The 27,473-nt window shown below is 40.5% G+C and overlaps 2 protein-coding genes across 3 annotated transcripts in view; both read left to right on the top strand.

Moving 5' to 3' along the window:
- The window catches only part of ppm1aa (protein phosphatase, Mg2+/Mn2+ dependent, 1Aa), a 41,320-nt gene extending 15,326 nt beyond the window's left edge, over positions 1-25,994 (top strand). Inside the window, exons 6-7 of one of the 2 annotated variants that reach the window (XR_006827016.1) lie at positions 17,731-18,058; positions 25,897-25,994. Coding sequence is in view for 1 of the 2 variants with exons in the window: in XM_046061914.1 (XP_045917870.1) it covers positions 17,731-17,769 (39 nt within the window). In the remaining variant the exon portion in view is untranslated. Of the gene's footprint in view, positions 1-17,730; positions 18,289-25,896 lie in introns of those variants that run through there. The other variant, XM_046061914.1, reaches the window with a different exon arrangement.
- six6a (SIX homeobox 6a) lies at positions 23,816-26,657 on the top strand. Its single transcript, XM_046061917.1, has 2 exons — positions 23,816-24,819; positions 25,897-26,657. The coding sequence occupies exons 1-2, from the start codon at positions 24,248-24,250 to the stop codon at positions 26,060-26,062; spliced, it is 738 nt and encodes a 245-aa protein (XP_045917873.1). The 5' UTR covers positions 23,816-24,247; the 3' UTR covers positions 26,063-26,657.
- The last annotated feature ends 816 nt before the right edge of the window (positions 26,658-27,473 follow it).

Genomic DNA, 27,473 nt, shown 5'->3' with positions numbered 1-27,473 from the left:
TAAATGTCAACATAATGTCATGAGCAGTGTTAGAAGGTCAAACGTTCAAACGGTGCTCAGTGGCGAGCAGTTAATAGATCAGGTAGAATTTGGATTGTTGTGGCTCCTGTGATGAATTGACTAGAATGCTAAAACAAGCAATGTTGGGAGATGTTTTTGTGTGTTATATAAAGATGCTGAAGCAAGGTTAGGTTTATCATGCCGTTTGAAGTTTGTTTTGTCACTCCCAACAGCTATTAATATTGCTTAATTACATCTAAGTGTATATTTTACAGATCTTTTTTAATTCTCAATGTGTGTGGGTTTCTCTAATTAGAACAAAATGTCTCCCATGGTATTTCTTTCTCTTTTTACTCAAACTCAAACAGCATCCTAATCAGGCAGCCAGCTAGCCAGAGGGGGGCAGTGTTAATGGCTAAAATGGATTAGAAACACCAGCTGTAGCATTTACACTCAGAAAAATAGTCTTCTTGAAGTTAATTGCAGGAAACAGTGAGTGTCTACTTATTAAGTAGATGTAGATGACAGCTTTCAGTTGCATGAAATAACAGCATTTAACACACTCCTTTAAGGTGTTAGTCATGACCTCCTGAATATTGTGGCACATTTAGCATCCGAATGTTAGCTGTTAATGATCATTGCCACTGTGTTGTTGCACTTTTAACTTCTTAGCATTAAATGTGTCCCCTCTGTTGCTTTGGGAGCTGTCTCTATCAGCTAATGTTGTATTAGATTTATATGTACTGGAGAGAAGAAGACATGTCAAAATTGACAAAAATCATAACTCTCATCTGAAACAAGCTTGTTTTATAAGCACTTACACCCCCTCCTCCTTTGAGCCATTCGCATGTTTGAACGGCACAAAATGTGACTCATTAGATCCCGCGCCACCTGTGCACCCCTAATGAATCATGCTGCCCTCATATTCCTCCACATCAAAAAGGATAAAGCAGCCTCGTCTGCAGAGGCCACCGTCAAATGGAGCTGGCTCGTCATCTGCCTGCCATTGTTTAGCGCATGTCATGCTCTGCTTCTCATGGCGGAAAAAACCCATTTGAGCTTGACTAATGCAGCCATGCAGACGCAGCAGTAAGAGGTGGGGGTGGTAGGGCACACCGCATACTCTGTGTGGATGGTCTCTGCGCTGAGGTCACTGAGCTCCACATTTGCTAATTTGCTTTGGAGTGCACTTGGAGCCAGATTTTCCAGGGTTGCTCTGCGAACAAGAGGGGACTTTTTGATTGAGTTAAGCACAGGGATGGGATGTCTCTGACGGGTGTTTCATGGATAAGGTGCAACAAAATTTCTTCTGTTCTCTATTGCATCTTCTTCTTCCTCCTCATCCCGCACCCGCCATGCTTTCCTTCTCCATTTCCTTTTTCTGTGAGTGTTCTTGTTGCCCAAGGTCAGTTTGTCACAGAGAACACCAGCTTTTCTCACTTGGTTGCAGCGATTCGATGATTGGTGTGTACAAACAAGCATATCAAGCAGGGATGACGAACCCTCCCCAACCCCCCTCACACCCTCTTCCCACATCAAAAATGTCCTTCCTGCTCTCTCTGCTACAGCCCCCCCCCATCCCTCCCCCCCCCTCGCATGAGGTGGGTTACACAAGCTGCTGCCCTGGGAATCCCGGGCCAGCTCATTATCCTGCACCCCTGAGATACTGCTTGCTTGTAAATTAGGGCATGAAACGACGCAGGGTTGGTAGATACGCTCATTAGCATCAGCACCTTTCCTTGTTAGAGCCTGTATCAGCATTCGCTCCCACCACCACGTTGTGTCCTGTCATTCCTCCGCACTGACTAGAAGGTTTAGGATTAATGTCAGCTCTAGCCAGCAGGTCAGCACTGTTGTGGTTCAGATACGTGACTGATTGATCAGTGGTGGCGGGAAGCCGTGGAATTCGTTGACAGCTGCCCACTATCCCCACCGCTCCTATCCATATTTCCTTGTGTGGAAAGGAGAGGGAAAAATACTCAGAATAACCCATCTGGCAAGTGGCTGACTAGTTTTGTGTCACAGCTATGGGGGATGGACAAAATTATTGAAACCCCTTCTATGGAACATGGTGGTCTATAGTAAACCCATTTTGTTGATTTTCAGTGTGTTTTCTTGATTCTAGGGGTTAATTAAACTTGATCACCGGTTTTTAGGTGACGCACCAGCAGTTCACGCCGTCACTATGCGGCCTCCATGTGTGTTTCTTTGCATTGCCCTGAAAACTAAGTAAACAGGTTTGTCAGACAGACCTGGATTGAAGGGGCAATTGCATCAAACCCAGTTAACTCATCAGTTGTACAGTTTGAAATGTTTGATAAGGTCTTCTCTGGCTGTGGACGGAGCTTTTCAAAGTCAGAAAAAAAAATTACTTTACTTGTAGCTCCCTGTGTCATTGTGATTTACACCTGAATTGCTGGTTGATCGCTTGACTAAACAGCAAAATGATGTATTGTGGCGAGTGGAAAGTCCTACCGCAATTTTGTACACCCGTACAAACCATGTCTATACGACACAGGTTAAATGTTAATGGTAAGGTGTCATGTCTCGACGGTTAGGCAGTACTAAAGGCTTACAGTATATGTTCAGTACCTTTGTTGCTGTCTTCTGTCAATCCATACAAGCAATTTTCTTTACTCAGTTTGTAAAGACCAACTATTGTCCTCCTTTACTGTGAAAATGTATGGACTGGAAGCAAATTGTGTGCAAGCCTTTTCTTATTTCCAGCATGCCTTCTTGTCTGTCACTGGGCTGTGGTGTGATGTACGTGTGGTGTGGCAAGATGTGAACTCTAGGTGTCTTGTCATTGCTCCATTGTCAGTGGGCCCTCAACCATTAGTGGCTTTTTTTTTGTTTTGAAATCGTAACTTCACAAAATGCCCCCCCCCCCCCGTTTTGTCTTCTTCATCTTCTTTGCATGCTGTCTGACATTCGGTAGCATGCAGCCCATGGGCAATTGAGTCATGCCTCCCGCATGCCATCACTTCACTTCAACTGTATCTATAAACTTCACTTCATCTGCATCCTGCTCTTCTCCTCCCCAGGACCCAGACATCCTCTTCTTCCGTGGTTTCAGCTAAAACAAGAACTAATCAGAGGATTTCAAGCAAGCAATTTGTTGCCTTGTATTTGTCCGTCTACTCTTACGCCATCATTAATTGAAGGGGGTTGTCATCCAGGTACACATGTACACATTTGATATGCCCAACAAGTCATTCTCCATATCATTTTACCCACTTTAAGATGAATGTACTAACATCAGTCCAAACAGTGGCTGAAATACTAATTTAAATAATGTATAAGACACCATGCAGGGATGGACATTTACCTGGTCCTCTATCATGTGGTGTATATGATGATGATGATGATAATTTGACTGTAGGATGGCTGGCAGCTAGATAGACGCATCAAACATTGGGATTCTATAAACCTCAGTAAAGCGGAAAATCATTACTGGATAGTGATATAAAGATGCCCTGACATCCTTAAGGCCGCTTTATAAGTTTTTGAGTCTCCATTGCAAATTCTGTGTTTCCAGCATTAACAGCATCCTCATGGCCCGGCCAGAATTAAGGAAACGACACCTGCAGCGTATGGTTTGCCCCATGAGAGGGCTCATACTGCAACTGGTTTACTCCATATTCTGACTGGCTTAATGTTGTCTTCTTTCTTTTCCAGAACATTTTTAATTACAGTAACATTTTTGTAATCATAAGTCACACTTCAAATAATCCACAAAAGATTTGATATATTTACGTTTTACTATTATCGTTGGAGACTTTAGAATAGTCTTTGCTGCTAAAAGCTTTATTTTATTGTAGTTTTTTTCTTTTGCACTTCCTCACAAGCTACCTTTGTGTTTCTGGTCAGATCAGAGTATGTGTAAATGTCCATCCCTTTATCCCACACCAGAGTCAGTAAACCCCATTTCAAAGCAGCCAATTCAGTAAGTGCAGTTGGGACATGTATTATTTGCTGCTACTCTCCATAGCTGCAGAATTAACTATAGCAGCTGTGTTTTCCACTGCTGAAAAATCTTTTGACATCAGTGTGAGGCCATTTAAAAACTCTTTGTAATCACATGGGCATTAACATGTACTGTAAGGTGATCATTTTATAGTACTGCTTTTTCAAAGCCCTTTATCCGTGCTGTTAATATTTAGGAATCAAAAACTGAGGGCTGAGCTCCTCAGTTTTTGCTGGTCCATCACACAACTCTGCGGTGCTTTTTTGTCATTTACTGACCTCAACTCATGACTCTTCACTGAATAGTCTGTGGTAAACAATAGTTCTAAGTTAAGTTGCTGGTACTAAGGCTGAATGTCCCCAGAGGTGAACAGGTAACACTTATGTTTAATTCCTGCTGTATGCCTGCTTATTATTTAATCAACACAGCCTGCGGGGTCAGCACTTACACATCCAAAAGTTAACTCTGTACTGTACTGTACTGTACTCTATATATCTCCAGGCCATGTTGGCGCCCTGAGGGACTGAGAGGAACATCTCCTGTGTCTTGAGAGAGATAGCATTTTTCTGTGCAAAATGTGTGTCCACGAATAAAAACTTAAACGCAGCTGTCACTGGATTGTATGTTGTGTTATGTGAAGGCCTTTGTCAGCATTCATAGCCGTCTGTTTTAGTTCAACACTGAGTTAAGATGAGTTGACATTTCATCCTTTAAGTGGCAACTAGGAGGTGAAGTGCCTTCAGTGTCTTTCTCTCTGTCAGTATCTACCACTGTGTCTCTTCCTACTTTAAGCAAATACACTCATTCTCATATAACACATTGCAATTAGCTTTAAGCAGAGCACAAGAAAAGAAAAGGTCGAGAACTGAGCAGCCTGCCTACGACACATGTATGTTTTTATTGTGTATAAGTACTTAGCATAGACTGTATAAAAATACTGGAGAAATAATAGGCAACACTAAAAGTCAGCCTTGGAAGACTTTCTGATGCAAATCAGTGAGCTAAATAGTTTTTTAGGTTTATTTGAATGTATATTCTCATACGCCACACTGTACCAGCATATTCCATATAAACGATGTGTTCTCACAGCCAGCATATATTGTACAAAACACATATTTTGTGTCTTTTACTGTTTTTTTTTATTACAATGCTACAAGGTATCACATTTGTCAGATAAGAACTGAATGCTCACAACATCTATTTAGTCACATTTTGGCTTAGTTTTTTTAAGTAAAAATATTTTGGGCAGGGTTTTGATTTTCAATTTTGTAATGAAAAATCAGTTTCTTTAGTAAGGTCGGCCGGAGGGTTATAAAAGTGATATTTATTCAGTAGGAAACTTACCTTAATTTTGTTTCATGCCTTTAGGCAAACCAGAAGCTCAGTGTAACATTTTCTCAGATTTCCAAAACTTTACAGTAGAAAAGCAGATAGATGTTTCTGTGGCTTATTTGAACACACAACTTCAGTGTAGTATTTGTTGTTCTTTTGTGAAAAACATTCATCCACTTGCATTTCCCATACAGACAGTGATTTCTATTCTATTTTGATATTTTAAACTTGTTCCTTAATTGCATCCAGCTGAATCCAACATGACATTACTGTTGCATGTTTTAAAATCTGGACCCCGGGAATTTTGAAACAGATTATTTCATTGGTCAGCGGTTGTTAAATTTCATATAGAATTCAGTTTTCTAGACTTTTCAGAACACAAAACAAACAAAAAGTGCACAGTAAAAGGTGCGCCATATCAAAAATACAGAGAAGTAATAGCATTTGCACATATGTTACCACAAAACTTTGATTGGGGGTATTTTATGGATACAGTCACTAGATTTACTTTTTAACAAATGGCTCTGAAAACCAAACTCAAGGGCAAATTAAAGCATTTGGATGGTGAACCTATAAAGGGAAGCATACGGACAGAGCATGACTTCCTATTGTTCTTCTATATTCTTAGTATAATAAAACTGCGTGAGTTCATTGGGGCGGCCTGTGTTGGCAAGAAATTCGCCACCACTCAGCCACCCGCCACACAGCACAGCCCTTTTTCTCTCTGCAGCAGCAGCAGCAGTCATTGAGGCATCCTATGACTTTCCTGCCCAAACTGGGAATTATTTTGTTCCTTAATGACGATCACTCGAATTTGGCCGCAAGCTTCTTTGCTGTTTTTGTGAAAAGGTTTCCTCATTCACCACTATCCATGTGAGGAAACTACTATTTTGGGACCGTGCCTCAGTTACATAAAGACGCACGTGTTATTGCCTTGTCTGAGCCTTACACACAAACACAGTTCATCAACAGGTGTCAGAGGAAATGTTTTTTTCTCTCTCTCTAGAGAAGGATGTTACGTTTGGAGTGTGCAGGGTAAGTGTGGGAGAACAAAAGTTGCTGGCAAGGGGCATTCAGCCTGCAGGAGGATTTCCTCTCTCAGCAGAGGAAAGGAGAGAGGGAAGCTTTGATACAGCTGGTTGTGCAGAAGCATTTATACAGCTGAATCAAATGCACTTGTTTTCTCTTTTATAAATAACCTATTGATAGTGACCAGTAAAGCTTAAAGTCATTTGCAAGAGTAGAATAAGTTTGAATGAACCCTCCTTTTTAATATTCACCTTCACATCTTGTTTCTTATATATTAAAAAATCTACAGATGGAGAATAATGTTTGTAGGTTTTTTAACAGCACTTAACCTATTGTAGTCTGCTTCTTAAAGGCTACAAAGTGTGTCTTGTACAATGAATGGTGGTTACAGACGCAAGAAATGTACTGCATATGCGCTGAAAACTATTCATGTGAAATCTTAAAATGTACTTTAAGGGTTAATATTAAAGTTGCAGGTGTGACTTGAATTGGGGAGGAAGATAATGGGGAAGGCAGATGAAGCCATATTAGTGGTATGTTGATTTGTAATGGTTTTTCTTTAATCTCTTTGATACCTTTTCATTTCAGTTGGGATGCTTGGCCTTGCCATCAGCCATATTTTATATATTTTTTTCCCAACATCATGCTGCAATCCCCTTGAAGGATGTTTTATGTAAAACATGCTTTTTGTACCCTGGAAAGACATTTAATCAAGATTAACCTTGGTGTTTTAGTAGCCACTGGTCTAGCTTTGTGAGGTTTCATAATGGAAGACAATTAAGCACTACTTTCAGTGCTGAGGATCTGCTCTTGTGGGGGGAAAACAAATTTATAGCAAGATTTTTGGCAGGGTTTTCAAGAATGAGCAGCAGCAAAAAAACAAACACCCAAAGCCTGTAAGCTGACTTTTCTGCCACATTTAAGATTTTATAAACCTTGCTTTGTATTAGGGGGGAAAATAATAGCCTAATAAATAATCTGCAAAACGTTCTCACTTTTAATAGAACAGAAAGTTATTAGCTTAATGCGGATCTTTTTTCAGAGCTGGAAAAGATGGATTTTTATTGTTGCCAAGGCCGGTTGTGATTAATAATATTTGTTCATTTAGGTTGGCTTTTATTTCGATTTTTTACAAATAAATTGAAACATGTAACTTTTTCTGTCATGGCTTCATGCTCCGCGCCCTCAGCAAAAAAAATAAATAAAAAACTTACAGGGACCCTAACGTCATCCTTTAAAATTATCTCTTTTTTTTGTCCTGAATACTTCACCTTTTTTAAATAAATAAAAAAAACTTTAATCAGTACTTGTAGCAGCCATTAGCCTGCTGGAAATGTGGCAGCAGGGGAGCACTGCTCTTGTGAATGTTCATTCATGGTTTTCAGAGCATGGCAGACTCGAGTATCCTCACATTGTCCGCTAAGAAAGTGCAGAGAAAATAGTTTTCCTGGGTGGTCCGACTCATTAATACACTCCGCACTTCTTGATTTACGGCTCACAGTTCAACTGCTGCCAATTAACGTGAAAACACCAGAAAAAAAAGAGGAAAATAAAGAGAGGGGGAGGAGGCCAATGAGTTTCCTCCACATAACTGAGCCAGGATGACCCAGCCCTCCACATCAAGGTAGGACTTCAGAAACTATTACGAACTTACAGGGCAAGGCCAAAAGATGTAACAGTAGCCTACCTCCTTGACATGTAAGCTACTTTATTGCTAGTGCTATGATATTAGCTCTGGTGAGGCCTGCTTCAGCTCCTTTAAAACTAAACTGAGGTCTTGAATCTTATTATTCTGTTTTAATCACATGACAACATTTTTGGTACTGTATAACATATTTATACTATTTTAATTTCATTATGAGAAGAAAATTAGCCTACAAAACAAGTAACTTAGGCTAGATTAATTCTTCAAGGCAGGTGTATGGGCCTCAAAATTGGCCTTTTAAGAATATCACATCATTATTTCGTTTTATTTTTTAAATGGATGCATGTGTGCTGAACAGTGTGTGTTTCTGTATCATAAATGGATCCAGCCAGTTTATTTATTTATTGCTAATACTGCTACAGGTGCTAAAATACTCCTTACATAAATCACATGACAGAAGTCACATCATGTGAATTATAACTAATAAATTCAAATTCAAGGAGGTCATATGCCTAAATAAAAAGATTTACCATAGCTTTATAATTGCATAAGTCATAGCTAAAGTTTATGTTTCTAATTAAGTAATACAACTTGACAGATTTGAGTAACATTTGGTTGCTGATATGCTTTATTTCAAGGTTGTAAATTTCATAATCAAAATAAAACACAGGTGAGAAATATTTGATTTTTAACTTTTGCAACAAGTTCCTCTGAAGACAGAAATCCACTGAAATCACTCGAAATTGTTAATTAACTCCACACCAACGCCTTGAGGACAATCAGAGAGGAAATCATTAAATACTAAAGCAAAGATATTTGCCATATAAAAGGCAAAATGCAACATTTTAATCTTATAATGACTTAATGTCAGTCATTTTTATCATAGGTTGTTAAATTCTCTTTACACCACTGCTAATCCCTTTATTTTTTTGTTACTGAGGGTGAAAGTTCCTGTCTGCACTGGCCGCTGTCATGTTGTGTCTCAGTATCTTGTAAAGTGATTACTTTCTTTTTGTTTGCTTTTTCTCCCAGTAATATCTGCAGCCTCCTGTTGAGGTCGTGCACTGTTGCACAGTACCCTGTGACCTTGTCAAAAGCAATCACCGTGGTTAACACACGGCTATAGTTTTCCTCTCATCTTAAGACATAATTTCTTTAATTGGTGTCAAAGTTGGGATCCTTATGGTGAAAGTCCTGAAAATCCCACGCAGACAAACACGCTCACTTGTTGACACTTAAAAAAAAACAAATGAAAAAAGGCCTTGTCAATGTGGTGCTGAAACCTGTTAATCCATAATGTGTGTGTGGTGGTGGTGGTGATGTGGGGGGTGTTACCGCAGGCCCTCTAGCCACTCTAGTCTGACAGGATCCTTCAACTTAAGTCAGTCCCATCTGACCCCCCTGTTCCATCGTTCCTTTATACACCTGTTCAGTCCCTATAACACAGACCAAGTTGGTGATGACAGAAGATTTAATCTCACAGTCCTTAAATATAAATAAAAAACGAGGAAGAAATTTATCTCATCATGGTGTGTGTGGACTTGGGTGATATGTAAGGCTGAAACTAGCATTAGCCTATCGATTCACTTATATTTTTCTGCCTAGATTGACAGATTAATCATTTAGTTTCTTTAAAAAGCCCAAAGAGACTTTTTCAAATTGCTTGTTTTGTCCAAAACACAAAGTTATTCAATTGCAATGCTACAAAACAGAGAAACTGCAAATCCTCATTTGCAGAAGCAGGAACCGGAGAAAGTCTGGCATGTTTCGCGTGAAATAATAACAAATCAACTACCTGTTTATAGTGATAAACGACATATAGTGTGAAATGATAGAGATTTGTCAATCAGTATTTTGCTTCTTTTTTTTTTTACCAAAGTAGTTAAGATTTTAACATCTCTGGTTGGTAAAGGCATTGCGGGTAATGTTGCAAATCAGTGAATATAATGTAAATAAGTAATGTAAGTATTTTATTTGTCAGGTGTTTAATTTACATATAGCCAAAAACACAGATTCCCATTGCTACTATCCTGCAATAAATCCTACTGTCCAGAAGGTTTTAATGTTGAGTTTTTGTTGAAAATGAGAGGGGCTGATTCAACTGGATGATCATTTTGAAAGATCTAGTTATTGTGTAATAATGAGAGGTGCTTCTAGTATTTAGTCTACACTCACTAATTTTATTTGCAGTGGACAAAATATTAGAAATATTAAAAACTTTGATTGTAAAGTTGTCAACGGCTCTCTAAAACAGTTTCACATAATAACATTCATGAAAAATTTACTGCAGTTGTTGCATTCGATGCATACGTTTTAGCTCGTACCTAAAAAAGTGGAAACTGAGTGTTTATTGCTCTTGCAGTGTGCAATTGATATAGGCTACATTAGACTAATAGTTTATCCATATCGTCCAGCTAAAATGTTTGAGTGATATGACGATCATCAGGACAGCAGTGAATGACGGGTAAATCATGAAAGCATGCTGGAGGATGTTCTCACAATCCATATAATTCTATATATCCTGTGAGATTCAATAACAGGCTAGCGTTTCGAAACATCGTCATTTTGAAACGGCATGTTATTAAAGTAGTGAAACACTGCAATTTGGTTAGGTTTCGGTAACAAAACTGCTTGGTTAAGGTTACGAAAAGATCTGGTTCAAAGTCGGGGTTCTCCTCCATCCTGCCCAACCACCTCCTTACTCAGGCTTTTGTGTTAAATATCATATAGGCCTACCTCCCTTTACCGTCAAAAACTGAAGCTACAGGGCTTCCCCCAGTGCATTGAACTATGACGCTATATGGATCCCCAGTGCCTTACAAACTGACGCTGAAGGGTCTTGACCATGCGTCTATATGTGAGGAGTCGGGAGTGAGAACGGGTAAGCAGAGGTCAACCCTGTTTCTCCTCACCTGTGGCTTCTCAGCAGACTCTGAAAATGGGACTGCAACTTAAACCAATTAAATCATGTGATAGTAATCCTGGAAGGATTCAAATATACATCTGCTTCTGACATGAAACATCCTAACATGACAGACCAAAGAAACATGATATTAGAATAACAGGCCTCATACCTCAGCAACAAAATAGTGATGTGCGGATCGATACCGATATTTCCGATACCAACGTTTCCTCCTCTAGGATCGATACTCATATAAAATGATCGATATCTAAACTCAGTAATTTTATAGTGAGTGTATGTTTTATCATTATCCATTATCAAGTATCTTACTGTCACCAGGATGGTCTAATTATACTCGGTTGATTGGAACTAGTTTCCTTCCGCCTGTCAAAGTCATGCTTGCGCTAAGGCTCTGTGACGGAGCTGCTGCAGCCCTTTACATTTCCCGCGATTGAATACTGACTATGGCTGACTGTGAAAACAGTCAGGTCTGGCTGTATTTTAGCTGTGAAGGTAATAATGACGCTGTGTGTGATGTGTGTGCAAAGACGGTGAAATACTTTGGCAGCACCGCAAACTTCGCTAAACATCTGAGATTAAGTCAAAATAAAATGATTATGATATGAAGTGGCAGTTCTGAGCAGGATATTTTTATTATAATTAAAGAATATGACAGTAGTTTGATGTCTTGTCATTATGCAGCTATTATTTTGAATTGGTAAGGCTACAGCCTAGTCTTCATTTCCCTCATAAATACAGAAACGGGAGGGAGGAGGTCACATTAAACTAGAAATGAAATATGTAAAATGTATTGGTATCGATATCGGCAATATCAGTTTGGGTATTACTTTGTATTTCATCGTATAGGAATTAAGTGGTATCGCACATCACTACAACAAAATAGGTAGATTTTGAATTGTCCCAAAAACATGTGACTGTTGGAAAGTACAGGAATAGGCGCACTGGACCTTAAGTACATTACTTAAGTCACGTGACATAAGTCACATGATGTTTAACATTGTGGAACGTTCGTAGTTTGGTTAGGTTTAAGCAACAAAACGACTTGGCTAGGTTTAGGAAAAGATCATGGTTTGGGTTAAAATTAGTACATTTACATTTACATTTATTAATTTAGCTGATGCTTTTATCCAAAGCGACTTACAATTGCTATACTTAGCAACTAGGGGTTAAGTGTCTTGCTCAGGGACACACAACATTACATTATGTAAGTCACTTGACTTCAACATAACATTATTTAACTTAAAACTTTAAGTCAACATGGATGGACATAATTTGGCATAGTACAGCCTTCTCAAACAACAAACAAACCAACTGGTCTTCAGCTTGGAGTTTTCTCTATTCCAGACTTAGACATTCACCTGAATGCTCCTCACCTTTGCCACAGGAGAGCAGTGAGGAGAAGAAGAGGAAAGGCAGATGAATGTGGAAAACACACATTAATAAAACAGGAAATTGAGGGCTAAAAAGTGCAAATAATCACTGAATTTGAATGTGTCTATTGAAGGACTCTTTTGGGTGCTAGCCCGATGCTCCCACTAATGGCCTGTTTCACTGAAGTAGCACCAGGAATGCTAACCTTCTCAATGCTGCACAACTCAGGGCAAGCATGGCAGCCCTCCCATTTGTGTGTGTGTGTGTGTGTGCATCTGTGTGTGCCTCGCTGTCATTATCCTTTCCCTCATTCTAGCGTTCTCTCCCATCCTGTAATGAACAGCGTCGACATATTTATGTTTTTGCCAGAGAACACTTGAAACACAAGAGGGGTTAAAGTAAATAGTGGGGAGGTCTTTGGACCATTTTCAATATTTCCCCTCTCTGTGCCCCACAGGGCAAGTGAGGGGTTGCTTCTTTACAATAATCAGGTGACCAGGGGAAAATAGTGTGGCCTTAACAAGCCCAAATTAAAAAAGAACATCATTTTCATTATGCAGTCAAACACAATTACAAGCAAATGTTTTCTCTGTGGAGCTGCCCCTGCTTTCAGGGTCTTTGTCCCTCGCTCCTTAGTGTGTGCAGAGAAAGGCTCCGGTGGTCAATGGGCAGCTGAGTGGCGTGTTCAGCGGAGGCCCACATCCTTAGCCCGCAGCGCAGAATGCGTTTTGTTAGAAGAGCAGCCATACATTCTGAGCAGATTTGTTGAATTAGAGAGCGCAGCGGGAGACGGGGAAGCGGGGGGTAAGTGATGGGGAGGACTTGTTGCTAGGTGACTGACATACGACTGCAGCATGCCAGTTTTCAGTGCTTGGCACTCCTTGTCTGTTTTCCCTTTTATTTTGTATTCTTCCTTATCACCCCCCCCTCCACCTCCCCTCTCTGCTCCACCCTCCCATCACCATCCAATTCACTTGTCTAGCTCTTCTTGTTGCTGAAGTGTAGATAATAAAATGAAGAGAAAATAGACAAAACAGGGTGAATCATGCAGGATTCTACAGTACACCTCTAGCACCTACTAAGAACCTAGTCATCAGCTTTTCAACTGCGCCGATACTTAAAAACCTTACTACTGCTAAGTGTTGTGGGAAAAGAAAAATGCTTTTATGGAAAAAGTAGAGGTGGATTCCCTCTTTCTAATGTACTAGTTAGTATAGAATCTGACATAAAGCATTAGCCTCATGGAGACACTTTGCGCTATCAGCAAAAAGAAAAAAGTATTTTCCTGGGGCTGGTAAGTGACACACAAGGACAGGCAGGATTTCTCTGAGCGCACGTCTCCCTGCAGGCACTGCTGCTTGGGAGATTTGCCATTTGAAATACTGATATTTTCAAATATAATCTGATATATAGGGACCAAGTGCATTTTTTGAAATCCTCCCCTCTTTTTCACAATTGACATTCTGTCATATTTAGAATTTTTTGACAGACTCAGTGAATTTTCCTGAGCAAACACTTCCTTCAGCTCTCTCGTCATTCGATAAGTGTGTTGTCCTTCTCCTGACTGCCTGACTTAGCAGTCGGACCACTTACCTTGTCAACCCCGTCACTGCATGTCAAGCATCTCAGCCACACTGACCCTTTCAGAGGACCATCTGCAGACAGAAGTTAAGGGTAAGGTAGATCTGGACGAGAGGAGTTTAAGATCCGAAGCAGTTTCTTTCAGCTCTGTTTCTACTACTGTCTAAACATGGTGGAATACTTTTCTGCACTGTAGTAGACTGAATGATTTAAGCTTTGTAATCCAAAAGATTGATTGAACAACAGTGGGTTTAACATTGAGCTTTACATGCTACATTCGATTGTCCTGTATAGGTATACTGTATGTGTGCAGCATCTTTGTTCTCGGGAGTATCACTAAATAAAAAGGATTGACAGCGGCTGCTGGTGCTGCCGATTGTTGAGAGGCATTACCTGCGCACTTCGTCTCTCCATTTGTCTGAAAATGGATAACACTTTTAGAATTAGACTTTTTTTTTCTCCCCCAGTCATCTCTGAACATCACATATTCATTCCATGCCAGCGTGGGGTGTAGAGATTCAGGGTCATCTGTTTTTTTGATTTCCCCCTCGGTGTCGCATTTATTTGAAGCTCTGTCTGAAGGTCAAAACCAAATACACCCAAACGAAAAAGCCATTGTTGAGCTGTTTCTCCATCTTGTGCCTAGTCCTTTTCACCAAGAAAGCATCTTTCTTTCTTTGTGCTGCCGGAGGCTTATGAGACTATCAGGGCACACCTGTGCCCTGAGGAAAATTCCCCTGCTCTCTCTAAAGCTGTATTATTCAGCACAAGGCCATGACAGTCAGTGTTTCTAAAAGCATTTGGAAGATTGTAAATGGTGATGCTAAAAACTGTCAGGAACCCACCAAGGTTCAAAAAGAAAAAAGATACTATATACAGTAGCTTCCTTTTTATATGTTGTAAGCTGACAAATTGTATAGAAAAAGACAGAAGCTTCACATGTTATAGTAACTAACTCTTGATGCAGCATCCAGAAGCTAAAGAGCTAAAGAATAGCTTGTGTTTTCCAGAGAAGATGGTATTATTTTTGATTTAATAAGTAGTGAAAACACATCCAGTCAATACACCAGAAATTTATTTGGACAGAGGATTTTTAGTGACTTTTGACTTTTGGCTAATTTATTTTAGATCAGTCTGTTGAGATGACAGGTTTCACGACATCATGATGCAGTTAAATGGTCATTTTGACGTTTTGTCTGCTAAAAAAACATTTTACCAGTAAGTGATTATTTTCCGCCATTCGTTATAATTCAGTTTAATTCAATGTATGGTTTTTATGAACAAATTAGAAATGTTATTTTGTTGGCAGTTAAATAAGCATATGTAATTCAACCAACATTTCAATAAGTCAGCATTACAAGTGTTATGTGAAATATTTAATACATAAAATGTTTAAGCAATTATACTTTCTAAACATGTCCATTAATAAATAAATAAATAAACCTAAATCAGTATAATTTTATATTATAATTTTACATTCAGATTACACGTGTGTGTTTTTTTGTTAAATGAATGCCCATAATGCTGTTTTTTAATCGTGAGTTGTGTTTTGTATTTGGTTTTGGTCTATTTGTGTCTGTCCACCTGTGTGTGTGTGTGTGTGTGTGTCAAAGAAAGAGCAACTGTAATTGATTAGCTCAGCTCAAAGACTGCAGTATGTGGACAAGTGTGTTTTAGCTGATTGGATTAGCACCCACATCTCGTTGGCCAGGCTCCATGCCGGATTTTAATGATACTAGATGCTGAAGAGACAACAAACAAACTTGTATCACGTTTCATGACTCGCGCATTTCACTTTTACTCCCTTTTAATGAGTGAATCCAGCCTTTTATAGCATATTTGATTATGGATTATCTTTCTTGGAATGACTGAAAATGAAAGTGTTAATAGCACCAAACTCTGCTTGGGCTTGTTTCAGCATCTCTGTTGCCATATCACCATCTCCACAGCTGGACCACAGGCTCACAGCCAGGACTTTAATTGATCAAAACCTTTTTTTTGCTCTTTATTAAGTCCACTGCTGACTTAACTTAAAGCTTGCTCATTTACATTGACCTGAATCCCCAGCATGTCTGTTAAGTAGAATGATTTAATCTTCCCTGGCAGGAGCACCCAGAGCACCCCTCTGCTTACCCTCCAAACATGCATTTTTAATCAGTATATTAAGATGTCACATAACAGTCTGAGCTCATCACCAGTGCTGCAGGCCATAACAGATATGGATTCAGCTGTTTAGAGTAGTATTATGGACGTTGGCTGCTGGCTATGTAGAGAGTAATCACTGGATGAGGATGTGTAAAATACCTATACGAGAACAACAGTTCAGTCGCAAAGAAAATGTAATCTTTGTGTCTTTTTTTAAAAGGATTTGTAAGATGTTACATTTACTGTGTGACAGAGAAGAGCAGGGACCAGTGAGGAAATAATTTGACTCATCTTCTCAAGGTCTCTAAAGTCTCCACAGGGCCTTGTCCTTGTGGCGCAAGACTGCTGGTGCACTGAGACGGCTGCGCACAGATAAATATTTGAATATGTGTGAGTGGCGAAAGCGAGATGACTCTCAGCCTGTCAGTTGTGTTTGGAGTCGTGGCATCAGGCAGAGGCCTGCTCAGTGACACCGGGTAATTCAAGCAATGACATGAACACATACATACACATATACTTTGTCACTGTACTCCATCAGCCTCCCTCACCCCCGCCCTGTGTATCACGCACACACACAGATAGCCCTGTCAGCTAACTCCTGTCAGAGGCATCACCCTCTAGGTACAGTGGTGAGCTTTGTGCACACAGTGATCAGGCAGCTCGCCAGCTCTGCCTTCTCCTGCCTCTACCTAGACGGCTCCCTTCATCCTAATGAGCTCTGTCAGAATGGCATTTGACATAAGCCATCAATAAAGTACAGCTGACAGACTTTAAGAGTCTGTAAATCCAGGATATCCCTGGCCTCTGCCCCTTATAGTAGAAAACAACTCCAAAATTCTGAGTTGGTGTTCCATTTGCAATTAGAATCCAGATTATTAGATTAACATTTTGGTATCTTATTGGCTAGTGGATATCCTTGCCATAATCCTTATTTCACATTGTCAAATATACAATTTCTAAAGAGCTGCTTTAAGTAGAATAAAGTACGGATAACAATCATTGTTATTATACCCTTTATTTTAAACTGCATAGCTCCTTTATGAAAAAACAACAACCTCAGCCTAGGAAAAAATCTCAATTTTCATTAGACACTGGATGTAATTGCGCTGCATTGTACTCTCTATGGCTCTTCCTAGGAGTGAGCCTTGCCGTAGCTCACAGATTGCTGCTCATCTTTGTTTGGCACTAATACAACACTAGGACGAGGAAACAAGTCTGTGTTACAGAAGCGAATTAACTTAAAGGAGTCTTTGTGATCCGTGCGGTATAGGAGAGTGTAATGCAGTGATGCAGCGATGAGTGTACCTTACTATAAAGTAATTCTGAGCTCAGGGTGAAGTCACTGCACTATGAGGGGCTCAGTATGACTCATTCCCCCAAGCTAATGGACAATTCAGGCTACTGTTTTTAATGTTTTTCCCTCTCTGTCAATTAGCCTGAACATGTCTGGGTAGTTATTAGGGGAATACATACAAATAAATAAATGAAATTAATCTTGCATGCCATATATGTATGTAAGTATTTGTAGCTTGTTTTTTTTCTTTGTGCAAGCTTGTTTCCTGCCCACATACAACACATTAAATTGCACACATCCTAAAAAGACGATGTGTAAAGGTCAACGTTGAAAAAACTGTGATAGTGTAGACAAAAGAGCAAAGTCTGTTGCTAGAAGAGACATTTATTGACAGTCATCTGTGTGTGTGTGTGTGTGTGTGTGTGTGTGTGTGTGGTGACTAGGAGGAGGAGAGGCTCTCAGACAATGTGAAGTGGAGGTGAGGCCCAGGCAGCATGGCTGCGGCGTTGTGACCTGTGCCCTGACTCACGCATCATGTAGCTTCATGGCGCCAGAGGACCTTCTGACCATGATGAGTTTTGACTCCTGTCACCTTTGGGTGTCGTCAAGATCCTCTGACATGGACAGGATTTTTTTTTGGGGGGGGGGGGTACTTTTCTGCAGACTAAAATGCTCCACGGGTGACCACTATCCCCACCAGTGAGGAAGAGAGAGGAGAGGAGACATTGTTCAGGCTTTCCAGAGTCAAGACACTAGAAAACGGAGAAAGAGGTTGGCTGTTGTCACGCACAGGCAAAATAATTGCTAAACTATTCATAGACGCTTGTTCTTTAGAAACCTCCCGCTATGCTGACAATAATGGTGTTACAAACTCAGTCCTAAAACTTTCTATGCACTGCTATCATAATAGGTGTAACGATTCTGATCTTTGAGATGTTATGTAGAAACTTCTTTTCTATTGCAGGCCCCATGTATTGTAAAGTGCATTAGAGAATAAAATAGAAAAGGTATGACAAAAATAGTGCGTGGGTGGTTGCAGAGGAAGGTCTAAAGACCAAGCATTCAATTAACCCACCTGTTTTGACAGTTGTCTGTAGCTTTCTCAATATGGTACAGTCGGTGAAAAGGTTTTTTTTTGTTAAATATCTTCTCATACATTACTCAGGTTTGACAAGTGGACCATTGTGTTATAAAAAAAAAATTTAGACAGTTTACATTGATTCACTATTGCACTCAACAGTTGCAGTTCAATGTGACTGTAAACAAGGGAGCAACTGAAACGAAAATGCATGTATCATGTATGTTTTGGACGTGGCAAATCATTTACTCGCACACGCAGACACTATGTTTGGCAAGTGCTGTATGTGATGCATGCATTTGTAATTTCTTATCGCTCCTGCTCTGCCTCTTACACAAACACTCACAAGCACACAGGTAATATATAGTGGGGCGGTGTGCAACATGCACTCTGCCTAGTTTCATTTGGCCCTTTATCTGGCTAGAAATTGACTGCATTCAAGAGTGGAATGGATGTAATAATTGCATGCACTCTATAACATGCACTGTAAATGTGTTTTCTAAAAAAAGGAGAAAAAAAGGGTAGGTTTCAAGGTATTCCTAATGGCTTTTTGCCAAGGATTTGAGCTTCACTGTCACTGTATTGTTTGTTTTTCTACAGCCATACCTAGTTTTATTTGCAAGCTGCGAGGAAGATGAAACCTGGAGATTCTTGAAAACGTTCAATATAAGATCTCCCTTATGTGCAACATGAGAACAGTAGGACTCAATTAAGTTACACTTGCAGGCCACAGATGGTTGCTAAACCCTGTTGTAATATGCATAATCACTGCAGAGATTTACACAACAGAAAATCTCTTTGACCAAGGTGTAATGGCACTTTTGTATGGCCTCACCGTTACACAATGTGTTAAAAAAATTGTTGCTGTCAATGTCAGTTTTGAAATAGGCATGACGGGGTTACATGTTCTGTACTCTATGCTAGTGTGAATTGGCTTAGTGGATGTAAAGTCAAATATCACATGCTCTGATTATAATAACAGTGGTGTGGTATATCCCCTGTGAAACAAAAGCTTGGGGGAGGAGTATGTGTGTGAGGGCAGGGCTGGCCCTGTGTGTGAGCGCAGTGTATTGGCTCTCCTCTATCCGTGTCAGCGGGGCTGTGTGGCTGCACGGCACTGGATTACGTACAGTGGGGGCCAATGGGTCAGTGGATAAGAAGTCTTCTCTGTTACCACAAATCCACAGATTAAAAGCAGCGTCAAGAGCTAGTGGTGCCCCCGGGGGCAAATGGGTCTGAAAACACAACTCTCAGAGAGCTTTGGCATAACCCTCCTGTCACTGTGAAGCCACGTGGCAACGTATGAGGGAAGTGACTTCTCTTTAAGTCCCACTGCATGAGCTTGGCCTTTAAATACATCCGGGTCATCCAGAAGTTGTGAGTCGTGTTGCTGACATGATATCTTAATTGGAAAGTTAATCCTGTGCTGGGACAGCTGACTCTAAGTTCAAACAGTCTGTCGCACTGAGAGAAGTCAACACTGAAGTCAAGCAGGCACCCTGTGAACATGCACAGCAATGTTTGCTTCCTTCATCTTTGCTAAGCAGAAGTGCCCACCCGCCCCAGGCAACTAGCAGCATACATTAGCTTTGTGTGGCACTATTTTACATCACAGCCTGCCTCCTCTTGATGCTGTTTAAGTGCTTCAAACAGGTTCAGAGTCTGCACGGGCAGATCAGAGAATATTTACAGTAACAGAGCATTTTAATACATAAAGTGATATTATATGTTTGGCATTTACCGGTGATGTTTAGCGTGAGCACTCTTTGGTGTGCCTCCATGCATGTTTACATACATGTCTATGGGTTTATGAGTATGAAGAGGAGCAGGAATGTAGGAGAGGGCAGATAGGAGAGAAAGGTGCTGTAAGTCTGTATGGGATAGTGGCAGAATGGCTGTTGGTGACAGGCTCTTGTAGCGTCTCGTCTGCTCCAGTGATCCTAGGGAATCTGGGTCATTTCCAGCCTGTTCTCCACTCCTTCCCTTGCTGTGCCCAGGGCAAACTACGACCTGGCTACATGCTAATGTAGTAAGTAAATGTACTACTTGTCTCTTATCGTAAAACTGGGAGGAAACTGCAGTGGGGCGCACCACACCTCTGTGCTGTATTAATGCTCTCTCTTCACCTTGTAGTCCTCTTTATGTTGCTGTTTGTCACTGAGCTGCCACCCGCCCCTTCAGGGACAAACGTGGATCAGGCTTTTTCTCTTTGGCAATAATCTTCTCAAACTGTTCAATGTGGTGAAGGATCTGTTTTAGTTGGCATAACAGCTCTACAAGCTGCTGTCAATGAAGTGCTACCGAGCCTTCAATATTCCTCACAATGTTAGAGTGTTGTGAAGTAGATTTGTTAAAATAACCTACATAATGATAAACAGAGATATGTTATTTTACTTTCTGAAAGCTAATAATTATGTTTGAGGCTTAAAGTTCCTTCTTTGGCATTGAAGCAGCAGTTGACAAAACACTCACTTAAGGAGCATTTATCAGCTGTTCTGGAGCTTTCAGTCATATCACATGATCTTCAACAACAGATGGAGTTTGCTAGAGGTTGTTGAATTGAAGATGTATGTTTTCCTAAAAGGCTTCTAGTTAATATTTGACTTTTGAAGTATTAAATTATGAAACATTATGCCCTTGTCTAAGATGACAAAATAACAGGGAAACCTGACAATATAGACCTAAATGCAGTACATCAGATACTGGTATTTTCCTGAATGTTATAATGGTCTGGTTTTTGTTTGAACTCTGAGCAGTTCACAGTTTGAGTTGTGCTGGATTATACTGTCAGGTGTTCCTGTTATTTTGTCCACCCTCTGTACCTTACCTCTATGGTTTTGAATCTTGTTCACTGGATCTCCAGACTTAAGGGATTTTGGTAGAGAGGTGTGGTAACAACTAAATATACACCCAAATAAATGGGGGAATATTTATCAAAACGAAATAAAAACAGAGATAACAGCGTTTTAAAATCAACTGGTCTAATATAGAATCCTATAACAGCATCAAAATCTATTTTGTCAGAGGAGTGAATGCAGTGGTTTCCATGAAACAAATAGACAAAAGGAGAAAAAAAAATAGACGTGTTTGAATGAGATCCACTGTGTTGCTGTGCTGAATGTGCGGAGATATTGGTGTCAGGAGGCCTACTATCTCCTGACACAGTGACATAGGCCTGGACTCATTGGGATACGCTGGAGCTTATACCACATCGGCTGAGTCTGAGGATATTTAAGAGGGCATATAATGTATATAAAATTTCCTATGGAAGGTATAAATGATAGGACCATTAAATACAGAAGGAATATGAGGAAGGCATGCGACCAATTAAGATGATAATAAGTGTTTAAAAAGGGCCTAATAGCGGGGTTTCCATAAGATTATTATGTGGAACATAGCCACCTGTTTATTAGCGCAGAAATACTAAAATAGGAATTCACTATGAGAGAAAAAATCTTTTTTCCTTCTATAAATGTTTTGAAGTGCCTATAAGCTTTAGACGTGTTGCTTACAGAGTATAGTCTACAATTGTTATTTCCAGCCCTCTGTTTAAGATATCTAAAACCTGCCATGTGTTTTATTGATGCGCGCTTAGAAAAAGAATTGCAGTCCTTGTATATTTAGGTTGTGACGGGCAGCCTGCAGGGATGAAATATTTACAGCAAGCAGAATATTTCAGACCAGCACCTTGTCAGTCGCATTCGCAATTTACTTCCACTGCTGCAACTGATCCTTTATTTACCAATATTTACCGGTTGATGTAATAATATGGGTGAAAGAATGGCGGCCCCGATAGACGCAGTAGTCTGCTCATAGTGGCCACTCTGCTATAAATTGACAAATTCAATTAGACGATGAGGCCGATTTGTTTGTTAAATAAAGAGTTTCTCTCTAACGAACTAAGTTGACACCACAAACTATATCTCATAATAGCCTGTATATCTAGCCTATATAGGGAAATAGGGCCTACCTATATGCAAATAAATGCATTATTATAAAGATTGTTTTTTATATGTAGGCTAATGGCGACGTGGTCTCCAGTAAACCAGCAAGAGAATGAACAGCTTCCTGTGCAGAAGGCATTTCATAACCCCACATCAAGAGTCTATAATTCATGCAAAAAGAGCCCGAAGGGGATTCAGCTCAAGTGTGTGCGTGAGTGCGCGTGTGTGGAAGAGAGCGAGAGAGAGACGGAGCGAAGGAAGAGAGAGAGAGAGAGAGTGTGTGTGTGTGTGTGTGTGAGGGGGGGGGGGGGTTCTGAAAATAATATCAGGCTTTTCCGTCAGAATGAACTTTACTACTGTATCCAGCCATGAAATAATCTGACCCGACACTTCAAACCATCTGCGCTATCTATCCGCCCTCTTATTTACTAAATCAGCCTGTGCACAAAACGGAGTGTGTCTGATACTAAAGCCGAGTAGCCTGGCAGGGCTATGATAATCCTATATACACAAATACAACTTTTCTCTCCTGCTATGTTTTACAGCCTGGAAGCTGATGCGGTCGGCACTACTGCAGCTACTACTGTAAATAAAGGCGGATATGAGATAGCCTACTGTATGAGCTCCATTTTGCAGGGATCACCAGAACACACACAGACACACACACAACAACACACACACACACACACACACACAGACTGCCAATACAACAGCAATCAATTAGCCTGTGTTTTCAAAAATGAGCCTTTATTCATGTCCCACATAAAAGAGCATGCATCATCATAACTTAGGCTCTGATATAATTTATTATGGTTAATAAGTTCTCACTTTTTTCAGGTTGAGAAGCCTCGACTAACTCTGTTCAAGGTTGCCAAACGGAGTTATCTGCAAATTCACAGTCCTGTTGAAATAACCACATTGACCCTTAAAAAATATTTCCACAATTCAGCATCGATATAAGCCTATAAGGATATGAGCATTAAACATAACGAACTATAATCTTAGTTTAAAAAAGAAGGCATGCATTCAAATGATATAGGCCTAACCTCTAGCCATGTGGCCTTATGATCTAGTAATATTAGGGCTAGTGAGACAGTAGATTAAAAAAGACAGCCTATTATGAGGTCACTAAAAAATACACAGTTTAGTAGGCCATGCTTTGTAGGCTAAATATTGTCTAAAATGTATATTATCTGCCTATCCACCGATTTTTACCTCGGGGAGGACGGGGTAGCCTATTGTCAGCGGGGATGTTTCATTTTGCTGTGTTAAGCCCGTTTCAAGAGCTCTAAAGGGAGACTGAGCTGAGCGTGTTTTCCTTTCTTTAACACCGCCCGCCGCACAAAGGCAGACGGTGTTTGGGAAGCACGGTGGGGCAGCAAAACGTTTGAAGACGCCAAGCAAAAAGGTCAAAATGTTTATATTATATTTGAAAAGGGAGGTGCTGAGATGTCCTTTCCGCCTGATTGGCCGAACTTGACAGTGATTGACGTGCATCCATGGCAACCGGGCAGCCAATCTGCCAAGTCCAATAGGAAATCATCGGAGGGGGCTTGACTGTCTTTTTCTCCCCCCTTAAAAAATACATCTCGGCTCAGGCTTTAATTCTTTCGTACTTTCAATCCCAGCCTACCTTGAAAAATACATCGTGGCTCCGGCTTTAATTTTCTCGCACCTTCAGTCCTTTGCCTGCCAAGTTTGCCAAGCCCGAGGATGCGGTAGCCGGCCCCCACGCAGCATCGTTTCTCCTCCGCGGCGTTTGGTGTTTGCGTTTTTCACTGCTGCTCAGACGGCAGGTTCGGTAACTTTGGGATTGCCTTGTTTTTTGGGTGTCTTGGACCGCCTCGGCGCACGGAAAGAAGAAGCGGAGCACTCGACGCTGAGGAGAGAGAGAGAGAGGAGAAAGGAGGGGGAGAGGGAAACACAGGAGAAGCCTCCATGTTTCAGCTGCCCATCTTGAATTTCAGCCCCCAGCAGGTCGCCGGGGTCTGCGAGACTCTGGAGGAGAGCGGGGACATCGAGCGCCTCGGTCGCTTCCTCTGGTCGCTGCCCGTCGCGCCAGCGGCTTGCGAGGTACTCAACAAAAACGAGTCGGTGCTGAGGGCCCGGGCCGTCGTCGCCTTCCACACGGGCAATTTCCGTGAACTTTACCACATCCTGGAGAACCACAAGTTCACCAAAGAGTCGCACACGAAGCTGCAGGCGCTGTGGCTCGAAGCGCATTACCAGGAGGCTGAGAAGCTGCGGGGACGCCCGCTGGGGCCGGTGGACAAATATAGGGTGCGGAAGAAGTTCCCCCTACCCAGAACCATATGGGATGGAGAGCAGAAAACCCACTGCTTCAAGGAGAGAACCCGGCACTTGTTAAGAGAATGGTATTTGCAGGATCCCTACCCGAACCCCAGTAAAAAGAGGGAGCTTGCACAGGCTACAGGACTTACACCCACACAAGTAGGAAACTGGTTCAAAAACCGCAGACAAAGAGACAGAGCAGCGGCCGCGAAGAACAGGTGAGCTACGCGCATCTCTTGGAGGGTTTCTGATCATGATAGCTACAGCAGAAAACTAATTATTTGGACAGTAGAAAAGAAAAACGCCCTGCATCCTGCCTCCATGTGTGCATCATGGGATTTAATAGTCGTTCCGTTTAATATAGCAAAAAAGGCCGTAACCCATGCTGGCTGCAGCTATTCAGTTCTGACATAATTTCTGTGGATATTAGATTCAGAATCATCCTGTAATCCTAAAATCAGGGGGATGTTTCGTTTGTAATAAATGCTGCGCTCGGGGTCTATAATGACATTATTGTTGAAATGCAGCAAAATTGCCAGCCAGTTGTGAATAAATAAATAAATACTATAATTTCCAATTTCCCCTGTAGAACAAATATCTGGATACATTTTTGATTTTACTTTTAGTGAACAAGATTACCACAGAACAACACTAACGTGAGGAATAAGCCACAGTAGTCTACATTTAGCCTACATGTTGTTTTTAGTTAGGGCACTCAGTAGACCACATAATTTAGGTATAGCATATTGATAATAATCTAATCTTAAATTGAGTTTCATAGATAATATGGGGTTATTTACATGTAGCCTGCAATAGGCTACAGTGTGGGTGGAGGTCAATCTGCCCTTGTTGGTCATGTTTAATACAGATAAAACAGCCAATCATTTCCTAGAGATATGCCTATACTTGTATATAGCGAACATTTGAAATTATCCTATTGATACACCCTATTATAGCCTATAGGCTCTAATATATTATAGCCTATTGTAAATAACCGAGCTGTGGTGTAAAATATATAATAATAATAATAATAATAATAATTTATTTTCATAGTCTTTTATAGACGTGAAAGTGGAGAAAGCTAATGGACTGAGACAGTAGCCTACCATTTCTTTGACTTCTATTTGTTTCAGGATTTTTTAAGTAAAATGAACAAATAAGCTGTTTTGTAACTAGATGGTAATTTCATCCATTTCCCAACTTGTTTGGAGTAAAAAAAACAAAATTAATAATAATAATACTGGAAATAGGCTACACAGTTCATGTTTCCCCGTCCCTCCGTGTCTTCTGCGCAGGCTCCAGCAGCAGGTCCTGTCCGGCGGCTCGGTTCGCTCCCTGGCGGACGAGGACGGCACAGTGGACCGCCTGGGGAACTCGTCCAGTCCGGAGGCCAGTCTGTCCAGCAAGGCAGCCGCCTCGGCCATCTCCATCACCTCCAGCGACAGTGAATGTGACATCTGACGGGCAGATCGAGGGTGTTGATGAATTAAAGAGGGATACGACTGAAAGACAATCTAATAAAACAAGTCATAGTGCCTGCGATGAGATAAAAACACACGCACTCACACACACAAACTGATATTTGACGGGTGCCACAACATGGGGGGATCTGTGATCCGCCGCGGACTGCCCGTCCTTATCCTCTTAGGTCTACATTTTTTTGTTTGCGTTTTACCCACGTGTGGATAACTGAACTTAATACGGATGAAACATATTTGACGGACTAATAAACCAACGCCCCGAGATGAAAAGTAAAAAAGAAGAAACATTAAAAAAAAAAAAGGATGAAGGCATCCGAGCGCCTAACCTGCTGTTCTCTGTGGGTATTTCATGTTGAAAAAGAACTGTGATATTTTTACTTTACTTTCAAAGTTTTATAAATAATGTTTATTTGCCTATTTAAAACGATCTGCTCTGTCTCTTCGACTTTCATATTCATTTGCTTGGTGTTTTTAATACTTACCTTGTGCACAGGTGAACCTGTTGAGCATGCGCGCTTTAGTGAAAATGTGTTTCAGTAAAAGAAAAAGTAAAGATAACTTAATAAAATAATTGTTGATCAAGAGACTATAAAGTCTTATTTTTGTTTTTGGATTACGGTGTGGAAAAGAAGACAAAGTGATGAACACAGTTGCAAAATATTAATATTCTTATATAAATATTCTTTTGCTGTTTTCATGGAGAGAAAACTTTTTGTTAATATAACGCCTTAGTGCGATGCTGCCTGACACATTTTAGAGCGAGGCCTAATTGGCCAACATGCTCTGCGTCCTGTAATGCAGGGTGACAGCGAGAGGTCACGGAGAGGCCGACTCACTTACCCGGATGATCTGCGAGAGAGATCATAGAGATCAAAACACAGCAGCTTGTGGAAATAGGCGTTATTCTGCCCATGGAGGAGACGTAGAAACAAGCTTCTTAAATCTAGCAAGTGTCCATTTTCCCAGGACAGCCAAGCTTTAATGTAGTAAACAGGCTCTGCTTGGTGCAAATGTAGGCTATTCCTTAAATGAACACAAGAAGGTCTGCTGTCGCACTTATGACAGATATGGCTGAATCGATATAGTATTTTGTGTGGCCTTAATTCAAACAAGCATCATCCTAAAAATACAAATTATAGGCCTATCTGTTTTTTTTGTAATTTTAATTGACTACAGGCTTGTTTATGTGCTCTATTTGAATTTAGCAGGGTCCCTCCTTCAATTAGCCTAAATGTTTACACTTAAAAATTAACACAATATTCCTACAATATTTTCCTCTAATGGTATAAAGCTTCTCTGTGGTGTGCTATTTATATATATATATATATATATATATATATATTTTTTTTTTTTTTTTATTTTTTTTTTTTTTTTTTTTTTTTTTTTTTTTT

Source organism: Micropterus dolomieu, linkage group LG11, assembly GCF_021292245.1.
Source record: "Micropterus dolomieu isolate WLL.071019.BEF.003 ecotype Adirondacks linkage group LG11, ASM2129224v1, whole genome shotgun sequence".
Lineage (NCBI taxonomy): Eukaryota > Metazoa > Chordata > Actinopteri > Centrarchiformes > Centrarchidae > Micropterus > Micropterus dolomieu.
Note: the sequence above shows the minus strand (reverse complement) of the source record. Positions and strands in the feature narration are given on the sequence as shown.